Here is a 22,700-nt window from a genome sequence, read left to right as displayed (position 1 = left end):
ACCGATAGTGGAATTCGCAGCCCCATCGGATTGGGGAGCAGAGTTCATAGGCCTTGTTAAAGACATATATCATTAACAACCACCCATACCAGCAAAACAGCTAATAAAACAAAGGGTAAGCGTTTGCTAACACACCCTCAAACAGAAGCTTTCTCGGAGAAACACACCACCACTTGCACACACCCCTCAAATTACACGATATAACATAGCCCATGTTGTGTTTGTAAAGCACACGTGACTATATGAAACTGCACAAATCACTTCAGGCAAAGTGTTGCACATATGCACCCAGAAACGGTAAAAGCGCATGCAACAAGACACCATTACCTGCAAACACTAATGCCCCCATAACAAATATACACTCAAGGAAGTAGGGCTAATCACTGCTCTGCCTGCAACCAACCCACCATATGCAGTCTACCAAAAGCACACGACCAGTAAAATTAAAACGAGCTGTGCCTCTGTACGAGCTGTGCCCCCGCAACAAATATACACTCAGGGACCCGGGGTATGCAGTCTAACCAAAAGCCCTCGACCATTAAAATAAAACGAGCTGTGCCCCCGGAACCAATATATACTCAGGAACGCGGGATACAAACCGCTCTGCCCTCCGCTAACACACAACATGCGGTGTACCAAAAGCAGTGGCGTCACTAGGGTTGGTGTCACCCGGTGCGTGTAACTCATGGTGTCACCCCCTCACGACTTACCTCCTCCGCCCCGAGTCCGCCAGTGGACACAGTTGGCAAATAACGGGACCATACAGAATCCTTAGTAATGTTTGTAAATGTAGGTCCTATATTTACAAAATGTGCCTGTTAACAACAATGTGATAATGATTCAATAATCAGGTTGTACAGTGGGCTATCTGCTAGTCAACAGTTTATATGGAATTTATAATATCATAGGTATGGTACTTTTTACTGGTGTGGTGTTCCCACTATCCAGCAACATGATATATCAGTGGTCGAAGTGGGGGAATAAAAGTAGGGGAACTGTGGGCGGAGAATCAGAGGGCGGGAATAACCCAAGGATTGGATCAGTGGGAAGAGCCAGAGGCGTGGCCAGAATGCGCAAACATCCCAATTTTTTGTATTTGTTTGGTTTCACTGCCCAGTTTTATCAACCAATGGATACACATGATTATTTAAGGTTATAATGAGTTATTGACAGTAAAATGTGTTCACAATGTGGGATATACTTCTAATCCCAGAATGTCCCTAAATACGATAAAATGTGGAAGCACAAGCCATTTGTCTCCGAGCCATGGAGTTTCTGTCATCAGCACTTCTCCCTTTTCCAAAACAGCAGTTCAAACATGAATGGCTAAAAATCCTAGTTTGCAAATGTTTTCTAAATAATAATGGCTCTGCCATATTTGCCTCATAATGCAAGATCTGCAGCATGATCTGACCATTTAAACTAATAAATTGTTTGTAGCTCAAACGTATCAAAAGTTAATAAAAAATGTGACTTGTTTTGCTGCGGAGTAGATGACAGTTAATAGCTCACTGTTCTATGTTAGGATTTTAACTTATAAACTGCAAGTAACAAAAGGATCTCTCTGACAAAAGTAGTAGCCCACTCATCTATTTACATTATGTACACTTTGTGATCTGCATGATACATGTTCTTTGCAGCAGGTACATTAACCCTCTGAGCTACCTTTCCATGAGTCAAATCTTCCATTAGACAAAATTCCGATCTCTCTCTAGGAAGAACATTAATCACCAGAGTCATCGTGACATTTGTATTGTTACCCAAAATTACTGGAGGCCAGGAAGGAGGCAGCAAGCGCTTTTAAAATCATAATATACTTGCAAAAATGATGCCTCCACCTAAAGTGAGCACCTGGTGCGGTCACACCGGTTGCACCGCCCTAGAGCTGGCCCTTCTCAAGGGTCCTGTGTTCTCAGTGACAGGGTCACTGTTCTAGGGTGTGCTGCTTCATAGGCCTGCCCGCAAGACTGGAGGTGAACTTCAGTATGAATAGTGGTGGACAAGCCTTGAAGGTTAACCTACACTTGTCATGCTAGGGTCCACCTGCTGGTGCTAAGACACCAGGGCTTCTAAGCTCTTGCGAAGCCTTCTAAGGTCTGGCATGGGACTGTGCTCTCTCAGGAGAGTGGTATGGCGGACTGGTTATTAAGGCTGAACCTGGTTCCCCAGTTCCAAATTCAGCAGCTCTGGCCATAGTGCCACATCCTCTCCCCCACTGAACACCATACTTCCCCACTGAGAAAAACTCAGACTGCCTTCAACTACAACCCAATTGTTGCCAGCTATAAACACCTGGATGCGTCTCAATTTAAATGACGCACTGGGCAAGAGCAATATGTGGCCTACAAAAAAAAGTGACAGCATCCTGGAAAAAGCAAACAATCATAGGGAATGCAAAATGTTGCAAACCATGTGAAATGTAAGCAGGAACAACATGGTTACCTTAACGCTTTTACACTCACTGTTCAGAAATCAGAGAGTGCTTTTGGCTGAAAAGTTAAGAACATGCCAATAGGGCCCTGAATGGACCAATTTCAATGGCCATTGCTTATATCCTTACAAAACGTAAGCAGTATGGTAAAAAAAGACAACATCCCTAGATACAGAGCAGCAGTACAAATTTTGTTTTTCAATCCTCACATTGCAGTACCTCCAGGATTGGTGTACTAGTTCCAAGCCCAGGGAAAACAAAGCCAAGACAACAAAAATATCGCTTCACTGGCAAACTGTAAAAGTGGCGCTAATGTGTTTGGGTGTGAATAAAATCAATCTGGACAGTTTGCTACCACTCTGTCTTACTTTATTTAGTTATTTATTTTTCAACTTTTATTCCCGATGCTGCATTTTGGAATTAAATGTCAGAAAAATACGACATTGATTTCCAGCAAAAGTGATTTTCTTTTTCGGATCCATTTCACAGGGAAGCAAATAAAAGAAAGGAGAGGAGACAGTGCGTACTGTGCACAGGCACCTCCTCCTCCTAAAAGGTTAGGTTGCTCTGTGCACACCGGCCCTGTTGGTGTCACCCCATGTGAGGGTATCACCCGGTGTGGTCCGCACCCCCCACACCACCATAGTGAAGCCGCTGACCAAAAGCCCGCGAAGAAAAATGAAAACGAGGTAGTGCTTGAATTATGCCGTGGGTCTCTTTCCACCCCCCGGTTACCGAGTCACTCTGCCCGCAGCCAACACACAACATGCAAACTAACCAAAATCCCGCAATCGGTAAAATAAACGAGCTGTACTGCTCGAATTATGCCGCTGATCTCCTTTCAACCACCCGGCTGAATCAACTTGCAGAGAACCATGCGCAGGAACCGGCGCCTCCTTCACACATATCGTAACCCTAAACTAAACACCTCTATTAGTAACCAACATTTATAAGCAAGACATTAAATAGCATATATATAACCTGTTAATTACACTACGCCACGGCCCCCATCAACCCAGCATGCCACACACCTCGACGACGCTCCTGTGGCCCTGCTGTGGCCCGAGGAGACAAAGAGAACGAAACTCCCAGAGCCCACCCTTAAATAACCTGCTAAGCTTCGTTTCTTCCTACTGACATCAGTTTGTCCAGCTCTTCTTTATCCAGCCCCTCTTCTCAGGGCCAAACCCCGGAGGAGGCTCAGCCCAGTGCCCCTCCGCTAGGCGCGGGGGGCGCCTGCTCAGGAACCACAAAGCTGTGGATCTAACTGGAGTTCTAGGCAAAATCATTACTTTGTCTCTCTTCACCATCCCAGTGCTTCCAACATGTGGTGTGAGCCACCTGAAGGCATTCATGCTTCTTGTCTCCAAACTTCCCCACCAGAAAAGGCAACTTTTTTTTTTTACAGAAACTCTATTTTCTAGGTGTTCTACTAAACAAACCAATATTTGTCCCCAACATTTTTTTCTGTGTCATGAACAAGATACCTCTGTGATGAGGGCTCTACTAGGCTTGAACGTCTGATGCTTGCTGGTCATATGCTCTATCTTTCTAGGCTGAGGGGTGGTTGGCTATTGCTCTCCTTTTTTTCTAAGGTGTAGGAACCCCTGGGCAAGTCCTCATTCTCGGTTAATGCAGACCCAGTACAACATTGAATAGCTGTTTGCTGGAGTACCAGGGTGGGGTTTCATGGTTTGTTTTGTTGTCTCTGGCACAGTACATATAGATCGTCATGTACAGTAAGGCTCACAGCCTGCCTGGTCAGGGGATGCCTTTGTCTCCATTCAACCTGCATGATCACCTATTATATTTTGAGATGTCTGCCTGTCTCCTGTGCATCCACTGATGAGGGGGTTGCACAGAAATCAAATAAATATGTTGTGTGGACACCAAGTTGTTTTCCACAATTCAAAATATTTTTTTCTTTTTTAAACTCAAACCCAGAAGAGGGGAGCTTTCTATTGCGCAGTGTGCACCTGTTGGTTTTTTGCACTGAGCCCTGTGTCCAACCCCTCCGCTACACATGGATCGTGCGCAGTAGGGGGATTGGCTGCCTGCAAGGAGTTGGACGCGCCAGGTCTTCTGATTAACCTGACATTGTGCATGGCTGAATGCTGTGCATGACGTGGGCTCAGCTGCCTGCAAGAGGTTGGCCAGGCTTTATGTCTAACCTCATGTGGCATGTAGATCTGAAAGAGACAGTCAATTATAGATTCTTTGCCTTAGAATTAACCCCAGGCAACAGACTGGATACAGAGAATTTTGTCTCTTAGCAGTACCCCAGCATGTTGGTAGGTGGCGTCGGTCGACTCCACATCCGTCGTCGGTGTCGTGGTAGCCGGGATGATGTTGCAGTGCCTACTTAGATGCCGCCCCTGTGTGCTGACATAATTTTTTTCTTTTTCTGCGCCAGCCTAGCACAGATCCGGGGAGAGCTTACCCCTTAAGTCACTTTTTGACTAACCTTTTTTTGACGTTTGTCGACTTTTTTTTTCACGTCGACTACTGGTGCTCGAGGGATTTCCCATCATCAGACCGGCTTCAAGCCCTTCAAGGTCTGTCACAAACTGATGTCTGTGACGGACCCGCACCTCGTGTGCCTTTGGTGTCTGGAGCATGACCATGACCCGAAGTTGTACACCGGCTGCCGGGCCATGAATCTGAAGTCTTTGCGGGAGCAGTCCCGAAAGCTCTTGAAGGCCTGGCAGTCGGCTCCGCGTCGCTCCCAGTCTCGCTGGAGGGGAAGGTCTGGTCCTGTAGCCTCAGGTGGCCCTGTAGTCAACTCCACCAGGACGTTATAGTTAGGTGAAAATGTCAGTTAAAACGTCCACTGAAGTTCAACAGTTATAGTTTTCCACGTAACTATAACTCATGACAGAAAATAACTATAACTTGCACCGTCACCATGCACTGCTTATTATCCCTCATATAGCCTCCTCATCCTAGTGCTTACAAAGTGAGGCAATCCTGCCTCATGACACGCTAGTTTAAAACACTAGTATTTCTTTTATTTTTTTTATATATGCCCCTATCACCCACCACCTTCCCTGTTTTTTTTCCTGTCCGACACTATGGTCGGAACATTGGTGTTTTTTTTTTCTGCGTCTGTTCCTGTTGCTGCCATTTTCATGCAGAGGGGCTAGAGTGCGGTAAGTTTTAGTTTTTTATGGAAACATAGTTTTTTTGTGTCTATTTGATGTGGACCTTACTGGTGTTCCCGTCAGTCGCATCCCTGCTCTGTTTACTGAACGCGCTCCCCGCGCATGTGCTTGGCTGGGGCGGCAGCTTTCCTGAGCGTTTGGTTTACAGGTCGTTCCGGTGCTGAGGGTTTCCAGCAGCAATCGGCTCCCGCTGCCATGTTCTGTGTATATGTGGCTGTGGGGAAGCAGCAGGGCTGTCCTTTTGGTGATTCAAGTCTCGTGGATGTTGAGTCTTGATTGCTGGGAGGCAGTATTTAGGGAGAGTTGCTGGGTTCTTCCTTGTTTGCTCTGTGGGTTGCCTCTACGGTGCCTGCCTAATTCCTTCCTATGAGAAATAATGTACAGGACCTGCAGGAGGATGACCTGGTGCAAATTTCAAGGTCCGATTTGCAGGAGTTAATTAATTCTGCTGTTCAGGCTGTACTGCTTAAGCCTTGTGCCAAAAAATCTAAGGTAGGAGAGGATGAGGACATGGACAATTCCTCTAAGGGAAAGTATATCCAGGAGAAAGTTTTTTCAGACATGTTGACCCATATTCGTGAGGTCCTGGGGTTTGATCCTAAATCCTTGGCGGAGGATGGCTTCTACTCTCAGTATAGTGCCCGGTGGTGGATGACCTGCTCTTTCATGATGTCATTAAGGACATTGTGGCTAGGGAATGGCTTGAGGTCGACTCACTTTTTGGGACAGAGGTATCGCCTGGCAGAGTTTGATGTCCAGTTTCCTCAAGTTCCTAAAATCAATTCTATTTAGTCCTCGATGGCTTCTTCATCTTCTTTGTCTTCAGAGGAGGCTTCCCTTGCGTATCCAGTTGAGCAGAAGGTGGAGTCAGCATTGAAAAGTTCTTATGCTGCTTCTCATTTTGGGATTCGGGCCATCACTTTCTTTGCCTATGCCTCACGGGTAATTATCAAGGATTTTGAGAAGATATTTCACTGTCTTCAGGATCAGGGGGATCCCTCTCCTATCTTGGCGGAGATGGAGGTCTTGGCACAGTTTCTGTCCAATGTGACTTTTGATACACTATTGTGCTTCTCCTCGGCTGCTGGGGCAGAGGTGGCTGGTTGGCGGTCTCTTTAGACAAAGCCATGGCGTCTTGATGCTGCTCAGAAAGTCTTGATGCATAAACTGCGTTTTAATGGTCCCCAGCTTTTTGGGTACGATTTGAATACAATGGTGCAGTGGTCTGCGGAGGAGAAGAAGTTGCTGAAGCCTTTTCAGAGTGTGCAGAAGAAGTCCTTTTTCCATAAGCAAGGCTTTCAGGGTGCTCTATCTTCTTCTCAGCCCTTTTGTGGACAGGCCTGTGGTCGGGGGCTGTGTTCCATTATGAATCCCAGCCTCAGCAGCAGCAGCCCCAGGGTGCTAGGCAAAAGGGACTATGCCAAGGTGGGGGCTCGGCTCCGTTTGTTCCTGGATCAATGGTCAACTCTGATTTCCGACCAGTGGGTCCTGTTGGTCATCGATCAGGGATACCAGATTCCATTCCTGGGCCCTCCCCCTCTGGACTGTTTTCGAGTTACCGCATTGTCAAGAGACCTCTTGAAGAAGTCTGCTATGTTGTCAGGTGTGTACATGTTGCTGGCAAAGAGCACTATTCGCCTTGTTCCAGAGGCGGAAAAGGGCTTGAGTGTCTATTCCACGCTTTTCTTGGTTCCAAAATCTGGTGGTTCATACCGCCCTATTCTGAATCACAAGGCTCTCTACAAATTGGTACAGCTGGATCATTTTCGAGTGATCACCTTGAAGTCCATCATTTCCCTCATCGTAAAGGGCGATTTATTGGCTTCTCTGGACTTAGAAGATGCCTATTTTCACATTCCTGTCCATCCGGGAAGCCAGTGTTAACTGAGGTTTGCAGTGAACAGGGTCCATTATCAGTTTCGGGTGTTGCCTTTCGGCCTCTCTACTGCTCCCCACGTCAAACATTTGTCCCTTGAGAAGCAGCATAAGTCCCAATGTGTCAGCAGGTACTAGAGTCCCTCCCATCTTCATCTTCCAACAGTCAGGCCAACTCTTTTAAACAATGCTTTTTCCTAGGTCCATGAATGGTGGTGAGGTGCCAATGTTATCTATGCACTAGCCAGTGATTATGGTCACCCAAGGATATATTCTCTAAGTTTTCCACCTCCCTTTGCAGGACTTGGTAGACTTCAAACATTCCCTGGTGCCCCAAAAAAAGAGGCCTCTTGCCAGCCTTCACAGTCACTCTGGTCTTCCCGTAGCCACTCCCCTACTCCCTCTTCTACTCCTAGCCCCACTCTCCTTCTAGCTTCAACCCTACCACCTACAAGGGTCAGGGTTGGAGCTTGAAAGTCTAGAGAAGGCCCTAGGAATGAAGGTTAGAAGTTTCTGTAAACCCCGCTTGGCATCTGCAAATCAAAGGAAGAGGTGTCTTTTTGTTCTGCTAACTGTTCCTGACCCCTTTACAGATGGCTTAGCCCTGCTAACTGACCACTTTTGCTAAAATCTTCATTTAGCCTTTTTCATCACATATCTATAAAGATATATATTATCAAAATAGACAGGTTATTGTGACCTATCAGTACTCAAATAGCTAATCAATCAATCAATCAATCATTCATTCATCAATCAACCATCACCCCTAGGGGTATATGGGCACTGAGGTTACTGCTTCTGTGTTGAAAAGCCAGGTCTTGAGTTGCTTTCTGAGGTCTGTCAGGGAGGGCGCCATTCGGAAGTAGAGGGAAAGGTCATTCCAGGCTTTGCCGGCAATTTAGGAGAATGCACAACCCCTGCTTCAGTTGCGCTGGATGCTAGGGACGTTTGCAAGGGCGAGTGAAGTGGAGTGCAGGTCTCGAGAGTAGATAGAAATTCAGCCAATCGTTAATGTAGGATGCTCCTTGTTTGTGGAGAGCTTTGTAGGCATGTGAGAGCATCTTGAGCTGGCTTCTTTTCTGGACCAGGAACCACTATTCAGGCCTATAACCTATATCAATTGCTTACAACCATAACCAACTCAGGACTCCCATATTGAACACAATCTTTCACACAAGGCAACCTTTGTCATACAGTCATCAAATTTCAAATGCATACAAAATTATAGTTTACAAAACAATATACACCTCCACTTAAGTGGGCCTAACAGGGATTCATACATTTTAAATCATCTTGTGTTTGTCAGAGATGGGTAACCAAAACCAAAATCCTTGCATACTATGATAATCTATGAAATCCATATAAAAAAAAAACCCATGTACAGGTTTTACCACAGTGTAACTCAGCCCTTACAGATCTATTATATTAACATATGATTTGCACAAAAAATAATTCAGACCCTACTGCCTTTATGGTAAATTTTCAAATTGAGAAATTACATCCAACAAAAGGCACCATTGGCTTCACAACATAATCAATTCAGTCCTACTGTATTGAAAATGAGCTTTCTAACAAAGAATAAAGCATAATGCAAATGCTAATTTTCAGTGGAAAGACTGTAGTTAATAGAATCAACATTTAGGAGGAGCATAAGGCCTGCTGATGACTGGACTGTCATGACCTGAAACTGAATTACCACCTAAGAGCATAGTCCTAAAAAATCTGAAAATAAGTACATACCAGGACTGGGTGGTTACATCTTGCTTATTGATTTAATAAATTCAAAAAGAACAATTGATGGACAGAATGCAGAACAATGTCATATATTCACCCCAGTACAGAGATCTGGGCCTAAATCCATCGTTTTTTTGCTCACCATGCAATTCCAGTTTGAACCCAGCCATATGTAAATCAGTCTTAACACTTCTCGCTAAGGGAACAGTCTAGCCTGAATTGCCAGGCCAGGTCCTCCCTGGACTGGAAACAAGCATCTTAGGACGGATTTCGAAGTTTCACCCCTCAACAGGCTAGCTTGACTTCAGTGGCATGGAGAGCATGGTACCAATGTCTGGGCATACCTGTCGCACTCAGGATGACAATTGTAAAAAGAATAATTTTTGGACAAAATGCAGAACAATGTCATACATTGACCCCAGTACAGAGATCTGGGCCGAAATCCATTGTTTTGCTCCCCATGCCATTCCAGTTTGAACCCAACCATATGAAAATCAGTCTCGACTCTGCTCCCTGTGGGAACAGTCCAGCCCGAACTGCCAGGCCAGCTGATGAGGGGTGTTACTCCGAAACCGGTCCTAGATTGCTTGTTTCCGGTCCAGGGAAAACCTGGCTTGGCAGTTCAGGCTGGACTGTTCCCATGAGGCACAGGGTCAAGCCTGATTTGCAAATAGCTGAGTCTGAACTGGGGTGGCGAAGTGAGCTAAAGAACAATGATGAATTCAACCCAAATCGGTGAGTGGGGGTGAGTGTCTGAATATTTTCAGTGCTCTGTCCATCATATCCTTGTGTTTGCTATTGATTTATTAATGCACTTAAAGTCAACCTGGCGATTAACATAAAATAGGAGCTCCTTTGAGTGAAAATGTTAATACATAAGAAAACATTAAAGGTTTTGCCTTGACGCCCTTTGCATAAATTTGTAGTAAAACACAGGCGCTGGAAGTAGGGGTGCTGAGGTTACTTCAGCACCCCCAAAATATTCATGCTTAGGTTCAAAAGGGGAATGAGCAATAAAGGTGCGTTTTTGTTCCGGCTCATTTAATCTGCATTCAGAGATCAAGGTCATATGTAGTCTTTCAAATCCCTGCTTATTCTTTCACCAAGGAAACTAATGTTTACTTTTCTTTTTCTCTGAAAATTGAGAGGCTATTATACAATTAATTATGTGGTAATTGTGCTGGGGTACAGGCATTGTAAATAGATAGACTGTATGATGTTGATTTTCAATAACACAACAACATTTAAATATCTATGAATGAACTGCACAAAAATATCAAAAAATATCAGCAATTGGCAAAGGACAAATGAAGAATTTTTTTTGTCATTTTGAAGTGTGATGGAAAAAAAGATTATAATGGGATCAAAATAAATCAAGATACTTCACTTGGTGATTTGCAAATCATAAATGTTTGCTGAAACCCAAATTCCACATATTAGGTTTTGTAGGCACAAAGTTTTATTAGTACAACTGCAGGCGTCTGTACCTTCAGTGGCCATTTCAATGGAAAATGTTCTACCTGTACATGGCAGTGCGCAGTCACATCCCGCTTCAGTAATATATTTGCAAACATTTGCTCCAAAATGCCTCACTGTCTCCGTACTACACTATTGCCACACTCTTGGTGAATGGGCGTGGCTCATTTGCCACACTTATTCTTTGTGTGAAAACTGGATTTTCACAATCACTATGACTTTATTGATGTAAAATGTAATTCAGCACCCCCACTCTGCGAATTGTTCCAGCACCACTGTAGTAAAATAAACTGCAGCCCAAATATTTGTGGTCGAAGTAACTAACACATTTCAGCTGGAATGAGCTACCTTGGTTATGTACCATGGTGCAAGCGAAAGGTACAGTTAATCCTATCTAATAGTGTTATGTAGCCTTATAGAAAGTGTTTCCAACAATAGCCTCAAAACATATGTAGAGCTAAACCTGGCTGATGCGCCTGGGTTCAAATCACAATTCAGGCACAGATTGCAATTCCACACAGAAGTTAATAAAATTTTCCCCAGCATTTATTCACCCATAAAAAAGCAGCTCTCCGGATAAGGGTGTAAGAAGAGGCAATGAAGTCAGACTCCTCCAGCAGCGAGGAATGTGTAATAAAAGTAGCTCAGTCCAGAAATGGTGGACCAGTAGTTTCCAGATGAATAATTTTTATTGTTTTTCCCATACTTCCAGATAGTTCTTTACAAAAGAAAAAGCAACCTACTTGTATCAGCCATTGTTCTCTAAAACAACAAATGGGGCTGTAGTATGCCTATTCTCTGAACCCTGACCTGTACCGTAGGCCATGGCATGGTAAGTAAATACAAGTCGCCGTCCACATGCAGGAGAAAGTGCACTGCCAAATTCTACTCAACCGGGAGAGGGCACTAGTCTCTTCAGTGGATCAGGGTAGGATACTGACATCCTGTTGGTTTACAAGCAGAAACCACCACTGTAGACAGCGTAAGCAAGATACTCACTGAAAGATAACTTGTGCTAACCCTGTGGTAGCTTGGCACAGAGCAGTCAGGCTTATCTAAAAAGGCAATGTGTAGAATATTTGTGCAATACATGCACAGTAACACAATGAAACACCACAACAATACTCCACACAGGGTTAGAACAATAGATAATAATGTTATGAGTAAATCAACAATTTTAGAACATTTAAATTTAATCAAAATATAGTGCTTAAAGTCATAAAGTGTCATCTGGGGATATCTGGTCGCGCTAGACTGGGGTAATTCCAAAGTTCAGGCCGAACACAATAGAAGGCAGTCTGGCTACATGGCGCACATGATCTTGCTGAAAAAGTACCTTGGATGCAGGCGATGCGCATTTTCCACTGCGCAATGTGCGCTTTCATTGAAGCATCATCGACAAACCCCTTTTCAATGCACGCAGTGCGTCATCATCGAGCTGTGCAGTCCGTCATCGTCAAGTCGCCCAGTCTGTTGAAGCGATGTTGTCAGACAGCAACTGTGTAGGAGTTGAAGGGCTATGCTTCAGTTCAGATCAGTGAAAAGTTATCAATGTGTGGATTCTGCTGGGTCACCACAGAAACAATCACTTCCAAGGGTGCAGCACAAGGTTGACCCTACTTAGCAAGGCAGGACTCACAGATAGCAGAGTCCAGTTGCTGTTACAGAGATGGTAGGAAGTATTTAATGGCCCTGAGACTTAGGAACAGGGGCAAGCCGGCAAGCCGGCAAGCTAGCAAGCCCTTGGAGTCAATCTGGGTTCAATTTCATTTATTTAATGCATTTTTATACAGCGCAGACTCTACCCGAAGGTGTCAGAGCTCTGTACAATAGAACCAGTTACGTTACGTGAGAGAAATTTTATAAAATAGAGCGTTACAAAAATAAACAAGAGACTAGAAGAGGTAGGGTAGAACCATAAGAAGTCAAAAACACAATATCAAACACAACAAGCAAGGGTGAGGAATGCACAAGAAAATATTACAAATTTACAATGAGGTGTCAGAGCGCTGTACAATAGAACCAGTTATGTTACATGAGAGAAATGTTACAAAATAGAACTTTACAAAAATAAACTAGAGCTTGGAAGAGGTAGGGTAAAACCATAGAAGGCAATGAGACAAGGGTCCAGTCATTTTACTCAGAGCCTTTCTTTTCAGCTCTGGCTCCAGACTATCAGTAGGGGGTAATCAGTGCTTTGTGTGGGAAAAAGGTCACTGCTTATTCAGGTGTAAGTGTCAGCTCCCCCTCCATTCCTGCTCAGGAAAATCTATCAGAATGCAGATGAGTATGCAGACGCACCTAACCTTCCTGTGTTTATTGCTGTCTAGAGTGAATGCACAAAGTGTAGCTGTTACCCACCCCACCCACCCCAAACATGCATTGGAAACAGGCAGCATGTACAATGAGCACTAAGAGCTGAGAAATGTCCACTTTCTAAAAGAGGCATTTCTAAAATAGTAATGTTAAACCTAAATTCACCAGTAAAGAGGATTTATCATTACCATTCCAAAGATATAAATCATGTAGCATCTACTCATTTCTAACCAGGAATTACAGCTTAAAAGTGTGTTAAGGGGTTCCAAATGTTAACCTGTGAGAGGAGTAGGCTCACAGTAGTGAAAAATGCATTTGGGTGTTTGTCACTACCACAACATGCAAAACGTAGAATTACATATCCTACCTTTTACTTAGACAGCATCCTGCCCTATGGGCTACCTAGGGTCTACCTTAGAGTTGAAGTTGACGTATGTGTAATTAATAGGGGATTTAAGGCTTGGAAAATAGTTTTAAGTGCCAAGTCGAATTGCCAGTAAATTGCACACCCAAGCCCTGCAATGGCAGGCCTGAGCCAGGTTTGAAAAGGCACTTGTGTAGGTGGTATACCCCTTTGCAAAGGTCTTAAAAGTAAACTAAATTTGTGAATACAACAATGTTACCATGTTTAGGGGAGAAGCACATGCACTTTAGCACTGGTCAAGGCCAACATTACAAATCTGCAAAATGTTTGTGGGAAGACAACCCTAAGGAAAACAGGTCTAACACATTCTCACACCCAGGTTTTGGATTCAGTTAAGGCGACTATTTTTTTTTAAAAAAAGTCCAACCAATCACAGGGTGTCCCTTACTAAGAAATTTAGAAATAATCAGTCAGCACTTGTCCTACTCCAAGCCTGGTATAAAACAACAGCCTGTAGGTGTAAACACATCCGCTGAGCGCTGACAGCATCAAAATTATAACTGACCCACAAATAGTCCCATTAAACAGCTTAAAACCGAATTTGCAACTCTTCTCGATGAGAAGCTGGCTTCCAAATCAAATCAACTCTCTCACACACAACACATGTTCAGAGTAGACATATATCTAACTGGGATAAACACACATTCTCAGATTCAGGGGGGCTTATTTACTAGCCCTTGTGTCACTTTTACGCCAGCAGTGCATCACTTTTTGTGATGCACCAGCAGGGTAAAAAATGCGCCATGTTGCGATGTATTTACAAAGTGACGCATCTAGGTCGAAGCGTCACTTTGTAATTCCTGTGCCACATTATACCTGCGCCGGGTATAATGTTTGTAGGGTGGGCATTTTGACACAAGTAAGCCTCGTAGAAGTGGCGCAGTGAAATCTATGAGATTTCACTGCATCACTTCTAGTTCGCAAATGATTCAATATCTTACGCCTGCCTCACAGCAGGAGTAAGACTTAAGCAGGCACTTTTGAAATGGGACTTGCACATGTGAAATGACCCATTGATGGAGTTGCGTCACTTTCGTGACACACTCCAGCAATGCGTCATTTTTGCGCCTACAGATACATCAGAAATACTGACGTGTCTGTAACTCCTTGCATCATGTGTCATACTGCAAATATGACGCATCCAGCATGTCATAAGGAGTGCGTAATGAAAAGTGATGCATCGCCGTTTTCACGCAGCGATGGGTAACTTTTCATAAATGAGGCCCTAGGGGTTTATTTATGAGAGGTTTGCGCCGCCGGAGCGTCACGTTTTCTGATGCTCTGGGACTGCAAACCTCTCGAACATCTCTATGAGGCCACTTTACATTGCTTTGAATGGCCTCATAGATATGGAGTAAGACAAAGTAGTGCAAGTCACTGTGCTGCCTTACTCTGCCCCAGAGAAGCTTTCCATGCTCATTGCGGTGGGTTTTCCCACTCAACACCAATGGATTTTGACACTGCCCAAGGTTTACTTAATCACATAAACCTGGGGAAGTGCCAAAACCTTACAACTCCCCAGGGGAGATGTAATGAAGAGAAATATTGGTATTTCTCTTTGTTTGTTTCTCTTTCCATGTGTGCTGCAATGTGCAGCACACATGGATAGAGGAAAACTCCTTGGGATTATTTTTGAGCAAGAAGGTGCCACTACCTGCACAAAAACAATCCTGCATAAACCGCAGACACCCTTTGCTTCATGGTGCAAGGGTGCCTGCGTTGGCGCTAGGCATCCAAATTTGTGCCAGTGCAGAGGGAAACTGCAGGAATGCATTGTATTCTATAAATACGGTGCATTCCTGCCCTTTCACATTGGTGTACGGCAGCGCAGCAAGAATACTTCCGGAACTGGGCTGTGCCAATTCCTTATAAATAAGACCCACAGTTTTTTGGCTGTGAGGGTTCTACCCACCACCAGCCAATTAGCATATATTGTATCATAACGTCACTGAAGAGATTACTCTACGGCACTCAGTGCAAAATGCATATCGCCTAAAAGTCGGCCTTTGGACGTAGCTACCAATGGATAGTGCAAAAGCAAACCATATAATAATACTAGGAATTATCGCACCATACCACATCTGTTTATGGAACAGCAGTGAAGCAAAACTACCCTAGAGGAGAGATTGAATATAGATTCTACCCAAATACATTGGTAGAACTAAAAAAAAAAAACTATTTACATAACTGCTTTGGTGTTTTTTACATCACTGCTTTGGTGTTTTTTACATCACTGCTTTGGTGTTGCTCTCTGCAAGACGAGAGCTACTTACCTGTTTAAACCTTGGAATTCCCCCCGCTTTTGCAAGTCTGAAAATTTCAAAAACTAATTGGACAAAGAGTCAAGCATGGGTGTTTTTTTGTAACACTTTTAGACGTTTTATTACTGAAATTCTTCCGGGAAGAGAAGGGTAAGTAAATGCACAAATTAAATGCAAGATGGATCAAATATAAGTGATGCCATTGCTTTCAATCACCTCTCTATAGGAAAAGAGGGCTCTATTTGATGGTAAATGTTCACGCGGGAAGAGAAAGTCATGGAATATTTCACATAAAAACAGTTAAAGCCATTTATAATTAGAGGAGCTTCCGTGCATGTTAATGAAATATTTGCCTTTAGGTATGCTAATCATTCTATAGAACATAATTAAAACAACATTAATGTACACGAGAGTAGCCCTTTACCTGGGGCTCTTCGGAGGCATAATAGGAAAAAAATAAAAAGGCTTTAAAATTCATATGGCCAATCGTATATTGAAAAGCTTGTAAACCCCATTACCGCTCAAGGTATAGGCAAGAGACTGGTAGGTACAGTCACAATGTTATTCTATGTAAGAGTCACACACACACTTGTCTTCTGTGAAGCGTTTCTATGGGCAGGGCTAGACTGGGAACCCAAAGAAGCCCTGACAATGTTGTCGTACCAGTCCCTGAGGGTGGGGGTGGACGGTAAGGGGGGGGGGGGGGGCTGTTGCAAGTGCTAATCACTTTTGATACTGGGGACCGATATTGCATTACTGCTGCAACAACAGCCCCCAGTAAAAAAAAAACGGCCCCCACCACTGCAAAACCAGTCCCCATCCTTCCAGCCTACCAGGGAAACTCCCGATGCACGGTACGGCCAGTCCGGCCCTGTCTGTGGCCCTGATTATGTTCTTGTCGAACAGTGCTACTCCGTCACAAACGTGACGGATATCCCGTCCTCCAAATTACAATTCCATGATATCCTAAGGAACTGGTAATACGGTGGACGAGATATTCATCACTTATGTGACAGAGCATCCCATCCACCAAGATCGTACTCAGGCCCTGAGTCTTAACTGGCTATTCAGAATCAATATCAATTTAGTAAATATAAATTAATATTCACGTTTTTGTGTTTAATTTTACTGTTTCACTGTTTTTAATTTCTGTCAAGCCTTAGGTTCTGTGAAAAATTAAAATAGTCGCGATAGTAATATTGCAGTCAATAATTGTTTGGCTTGTTTTAGTGCTTAATTTGAGCTGGTGGTTGCCAGTGGATGCCACCAGCACTTATTTCAGAGATTTACCGAGAGCAAGAGAGAGAAAAACACGCAAAGAGGAAGGAAGCAGGAAGAGAAAGACAGGAACAACTTATACAAATAGAGAAGGCAGGAACTTGCAAGAGTGAGCTAAAGGGGAAAGGAGTTTCTGGTAGTGACTTGAAAAGGTGAGAAGTGTTTTCAAGATTACCGGCCTTGGTAACCAGCTCACTGGCATTTCATAGCACCGGCTCCGAGCTTCTGAGAAGTGCTTTGGGGACTGGCACTCATTCTTTTACAAAGTAAGCACTGGCTGTTTGTCCCATGACAGACAGGTGCCAACTATATACAGCAGTCCTGGCCTCTCCAAAAGGGACAGTCCAGGTTGGGCTGCGATTTCATGTCCTCTCTGAATGGGAGAGGTAACCTTAGATCAGTTTCACTCCAGTTGCGTCTCATCAGAGAGGAATGCTGTGGCACGGCAAGCCAGATGTGAGCTCAGGGTGGGTGTAAGTCATCTGTGAAGTAACACGCATTATTAGGGCAAAATACAATCGCGAAGGCACAGTTTTAGTGATTTTAGAGCAGGCGGTGATGAAGATTTCAAAGGTTAGATTAAAAATAGAACCGTTGCAAATTTTGAGTCTCAAAGATTATTTTTATATAAAAAATATTGAGTGGAGTTATTGGGAACTATAGTGAAGACCACAACAAAGAGGCAAACCGAGTAGCTGACAAGAATATGAGAGGCAGTGAAGATGGAAATGGTGGCCCATTCGCAGTGGTGTAACGCAAAATGTCTCCCCCCTGCAGAATGGTTTGAAAGGCCCAGAGTCTCCCATTTCTCACAAATACTCATTGGCCTTGACTGAATGGGAGAGGGGGGCTGAAGGGTTGTACACCCCCCTTTAAAGAGCAGGGCCCCCTAACCACAGGGGCCGCAGGAGCTGCCTTATGCACTTGCGCATTTGGTGAAACAAAACCCAATAGTTCTATTGCTTGGGTCCAGAGTCGGGGTAAGATTAATGACATTAAATGGGATCATTGTTTTCACAGTTAAGCTACAGCAAGGTCAAAGGCCGTGTCAATGGCAATAATTTATTTCACCAAAGGGTTAATAATTATGTTTAGGTTTTGTTGATATCTCTCTGGAAAAAAATAGAATGACACGAATTGCATGAGCTTCAGATAGATTCTGATTTTGTTTTGGAAAGACTTAATTAACAGCACATTAAAACCTAGACCGTGTCAACACTACCAATGTAACTGTGGGCCTGAGGGATCTGGAACAATATTGATCACTTTAATAGAAGGCAGCAGTATGTCAATATCAGGGAAATACATGTTTCTCTTAATGGGAAAGATGTAACGTTTCCAGAACAAACCTCTTGGATATCAGCAAGCTTGATGTCAGCTCAATGGATAGAGCGGCAGACCCTGATGCAGAGGTCTGGCCTGGGACCAGGGTTCAATTCCCGCCTCGGCGGGTCTTGGGCTCAATTTCCTCGGACCTGTTAATTCTCGCCTCGGTGCCTATTCTAATCATGGGTGCAACTCTGGGCAAAAGCTTGCTTAATCTCCACAATGGCCCCAACATCGCTGGGATGCCTGGCTTCACCTTGGGTGTGCCCAGGAGTGGACATTTCACAGGGAAAAGCCAGGAAGGGTTCCACAGCGGTATGAGTACAGCGCCAGGACACCCTGGGTAACAGTATGCTATACAAGTACAACACATTTACATTTACATACCCCTTAGAGAACTGTAGATATGATTACCAAATTGTATAGAAAGGGATTCCATGGTTAGCATTTATGCATGAAATATATCTCATGGAAATAAAATATAAGATAAATGGAATTTCGCCAATCTGTTTTCAATGTTGAAAGTTCTTGAGCATCAGATTAAGGGCAGAATGCATGTTTCCATCATTTTTACTTTCAGCCCTCTGCATTCATGTGCTAAAAGCAATTTAATGATTAGTATCAACATCCTAGGAAATCAGCAGCTAATCATGCATACGGTTTTTACATGGCTCTCCAATGTATCTCCCACACTTCTCTGTACAACTAACTACATGACAGTAGGAAAGCATTCAAACTGCACACGCCCCATGAAGACACCTCCTTTTCCTGATTAAATTGTCCGCCTTGTACTTTTATACATGCCAAGTGGTTAATTCTCCACTTGGCCACACTTGAAGTATGCTTAGGGAGAAGACATGTGTCCACTCTAGTGCCAGGTTTATGAGGCATGGGTTATGAAGTCACCTCACTATATTAAAAAAATCTTCAGTTTTATCTGATGTTAAGACACCACGGTGTGGTCATCCCTGGTGTTGGACGTGGTCCTGTCTGCAGGGACATTTGCCTTCACCCTGCACGTTTTGCTGAATATGTTTTTGCTGGACTTAGGTTTCAGCACATTTTCCTCTGTACCTGGCAATATTAGTTTATCCCCAATTGGCGTATTTAATTTATTTATAAGTCCCTAATATAGTGGTACTAGAGGTACCCAGCTGGTAAATTAAATGATACTAGTGGGCCTACAGCACTGGTTGTGCCACAACTAAAAACAAGCCTCAGACCTGCCATTGCACTGTGTGTGCAGTTTTAAAATACCATTTTGACTTGGCAAATTAATCCTTTTTGCCAGGCCTATACCTTCATTTTCAATACATATAAATCAACTCTAGAGAAGGCTTTGGACATGCAGAGTGCAGGATCCAAAGTATTTAAAAAGTATACTTTAACATTTTTACATTTCCTGGTAGTGAAAAACTCTTCGATAAATTCCCTTGCCTAATGCAAATAAACTGGGTAGTGGGGAAAATGTAAAAAGATAACTACTCTTGGAGAGCTAATATCCAGTTTTTCATAGTACTTATACAAAAGCATAAACAACATACACTCCACCAGTCTTGAAGGGGAAAACCCACAGCAAATGCATATAGATTCCAGATTTCATTTCATATAAAAAAAAGTCCATATGTATTTATACAAAATCACATTAAAAACAATAAAAACAGTACCTCCGATAGTTTCACACAGTGTTAAATAACATCAAAGGGAGATGCAATTCAAGACATATATATTTATCATTTACAATGGGTAATTCGAAAGAATCAATGACAGTATTGACATCATTTGATCTTGTACAAGCAACACTTTGTTCCTCGAATTTAATCCAAAAATGACAAGCTTCAACGTACTTCGGTGGTACAAAAGCAGAATGAAGCCACCTTCTTCAGGCCAGTGATTTATCTACCCTTCTTTACGAACAACCCAGGAGATTCACCTGTGTGGAAACTCTTGGTGTAGAGGGGTGACTCTCGTGTTTTCACACTAGTGTGGGAAAGTGACACAGGGCTGTGGCCCTGATATTTCAAAACCGGCCTCCATGGATACAGCCAACCGGGGAAATACCAGATGGAATAAAAGGGCTGGCCGGCCGGCCCAAGAAGGCATGAACATTTTCAAATAGTTTCCAGACTGCATTCTGTTTTGTCTCTTAGCGTTGGGTTCGGGTCATTCAATATCCAAGCAGCATGGATTGCTTATGTGCTGTCACAGGAATCCGGGCTTTCCTGTACATTCATATTGTCTCTTTGAAAATGAGTTCCATGAGAATTCTTTTCCCAAGTTTGCCACCAGGGTTTAGCACTTCATTGGGTGATGTGGAGTGCAGTCAGAGTGAATATTTCAGCTGGTGCAGAGCAGGGCAGGGAACCAAAATCGGCCCTGGCAAAGTGCTCGGCCAACCCCTTTCCCTCCCCGTGGGGGTTGGGGGTGCGGCCCTGCTCTTTGCCAGGGACGGTTTTCGGCCGATTTCGTTACAGGGCCGATTTGGCAGCTATGCTGCAAAAACGGCCCTGTAACAAAAGCGGCCCTCACCCTTGCGACTCACCGGGGGATTGCCCGGTGCCCGCTACGGCCAGTCCGGCCCTGGTGCAGAGTGTACGTAAGCTGGTCCTTTCCCTCATCAGGCTTTGTAGACAATACACCAGCTCTAGAATAATGCTTAGAGCGTGTGGGCTAGGAGTGGTAACATTTTACTAAGGAATTTAGAAATGACTGCTAAACAGAATTGTTTTTCTTTTTAGGGCAATCTACCAATAATTCAGTCGGAGAAATATCAGTTCAAGTGGACCTGTCCACGCATCCTGGAACTGGGGAGCATAAAATCACAGTCAAAAGTAAGAGTCTTTTTTACCTACAAAAATTAAACCAATGTAAAGTTTTGTTTTAGGCGTAACTCCAGGTCAAGACAACGTGCTGCGTGTCTGGTTGGCAAATTGAAATGCAGTGTTTGTCTGTGCTCTGTGGCATAAATGGATGAAGCAAAACGGCAGGGCGACTTGGATTATGAATTTCATCTACATTTCTGCGAAAAAAGGGGAACACCTGCTAAAAGTATTTTTGCCTCTTTTGCACTCTAGTTCCCCGTTTTGCACTTGGGTTTATCACTTGTATCAGGTTGTAAGTGGTAGCAAAATCTAGACCTGGATTAACTAAAGGATAGGCACTGGCGCCCGTTCAACACAAGGATAGTCAGGCGTCGCCAAGCACTACAAATAGCAACGACAAATCAACTCTGAAGCGTAAAAGCTGACCCTCTTCTTTTGTGATTCATCATAGAGGCATGTCTAGGGTGAGCCGGAACAAAGCCTTGGGTTTTGACACAAACCCTGATTCTACTAAATACTACTAAAATAGCGTTTTCTGGCTCTGACCCAAATGCCAACGCCAAGTGAAAGCAGGTGCAAGCAAGGAGTCGAGTGAAATATCACCTGATATAACTACATGCACAGTATGATTTTGCCTAAAGTACACATTTAACATGTTAGACTCCCTTGCTGTTGTCAATACCTAGGAATGTTTACCGTAGGGTTACCTGTACTGGAGGGTGTACCTTCAGTGCAAATTCAAGAGTAGACTCTAGCATTTTTTACATGGGCATATCACCCCCAGAACACCACTTTTAGCGACGTTCTGGTGGCGTTATCCACTTCCACATTTTGCGCTTCACTGAGCGTGAAAGGGGCATGCAATGGGTGTTGCAGTGGGTGTTCTGCCGAAACACCCATTGCATTTTGACGATGCCCCATATTTACGATGCTGGGGCAGCGCCAAAAACTAAGACCAGGGAATACCTGGTCTAAGACTGGCCATACAAGGAGAAATTATTAATTTCTCCTCGTTTTTTTGCTCTTGCCATGTGTCCTGCATTCTTGCAGCACACATTAAGGAGCAAATCGCCTTTGAAGATTGTTTATGTTTAGGAATCTTTACCTTCCTGCACATAAACATCGCCTTTGCAGTGCAGGTACCCTTGCAATGTGGCACAAGGGTGCCTGCGCTGGCACTAGACAGCTTTATAAGCACTAGGGGAAATACAGGCACGTCGCTGTGTTTTAAAACTGTCAGAGCACGGATTTGCCAATTTTGGTGCAACACAGCCCTCTGACATTTTATTTGTTGCTTGCTCACCTTTTCCCAACAGCCAGCCGCGGCCCGTGGAGGGAGTTCCGTGGGGCGGTAAGGCGGGGCGGGGGAGGGGCAGGGTGGGGGGTTCTAAAAACTGGAATATGGATAATTGCAGGTAAGTAAACAATTCAATAAATAAAACGAATTCCGTAGCGCACGCTGCATCGCAAAATGCGATGCAGCGCGCGCTACGAAATTCGTTTTATTTATTTAATTGTTTACTTACCTGCAATTATCCATATTCCGGTTTTTAGAAAACCCCCAGCCTGCCCCTCCCCCGCCCCGCCTTACCGCCC

At 43.9% G+C, this 22,700-nt stretch overlaps 1 protein-coding gene across 1 annotated transcript in view; it reads left to right on the top strand.

The window, feature by feature from the left end:
- The window catches only part of UNC13C (unc-13 homolog C), a 1,458,878-nt gene that overhangs the window by 1,396,897 nt on the left and 39,281 nt on the right, over positions 1-22,700 (top strand). Inside the window, exon 32 of the mRNA XM_085644160.1 lies at positions 21,021-21,113. Coding sequence (XP_085500286.1) covers positions 21,021-21,113 — 93 coding nt within the window. The remainder of the gene's footprint in view (positions 1-21,020; positions 21,114-22,700) is intronic.

This window comes from Triturus cristatus, chromosome 3_1 (assembly GCF_964204655.1).
Source record: "Triturus cristatus chromosome 3_1, aTriCri1.1, whole genome shotgun sequence".
NCBI classification, from domain to species: Eukaryota; Metazoa; Chordata; class Amphibia; order Caudata; family Salamandridae; genus Triturus; species Triturus cristatus.
The sequence above is the reverse complement of the archived record's forward strand: the minus strand, read 5'-3'. Positions and strand labels throughout refer to the sequence as shown.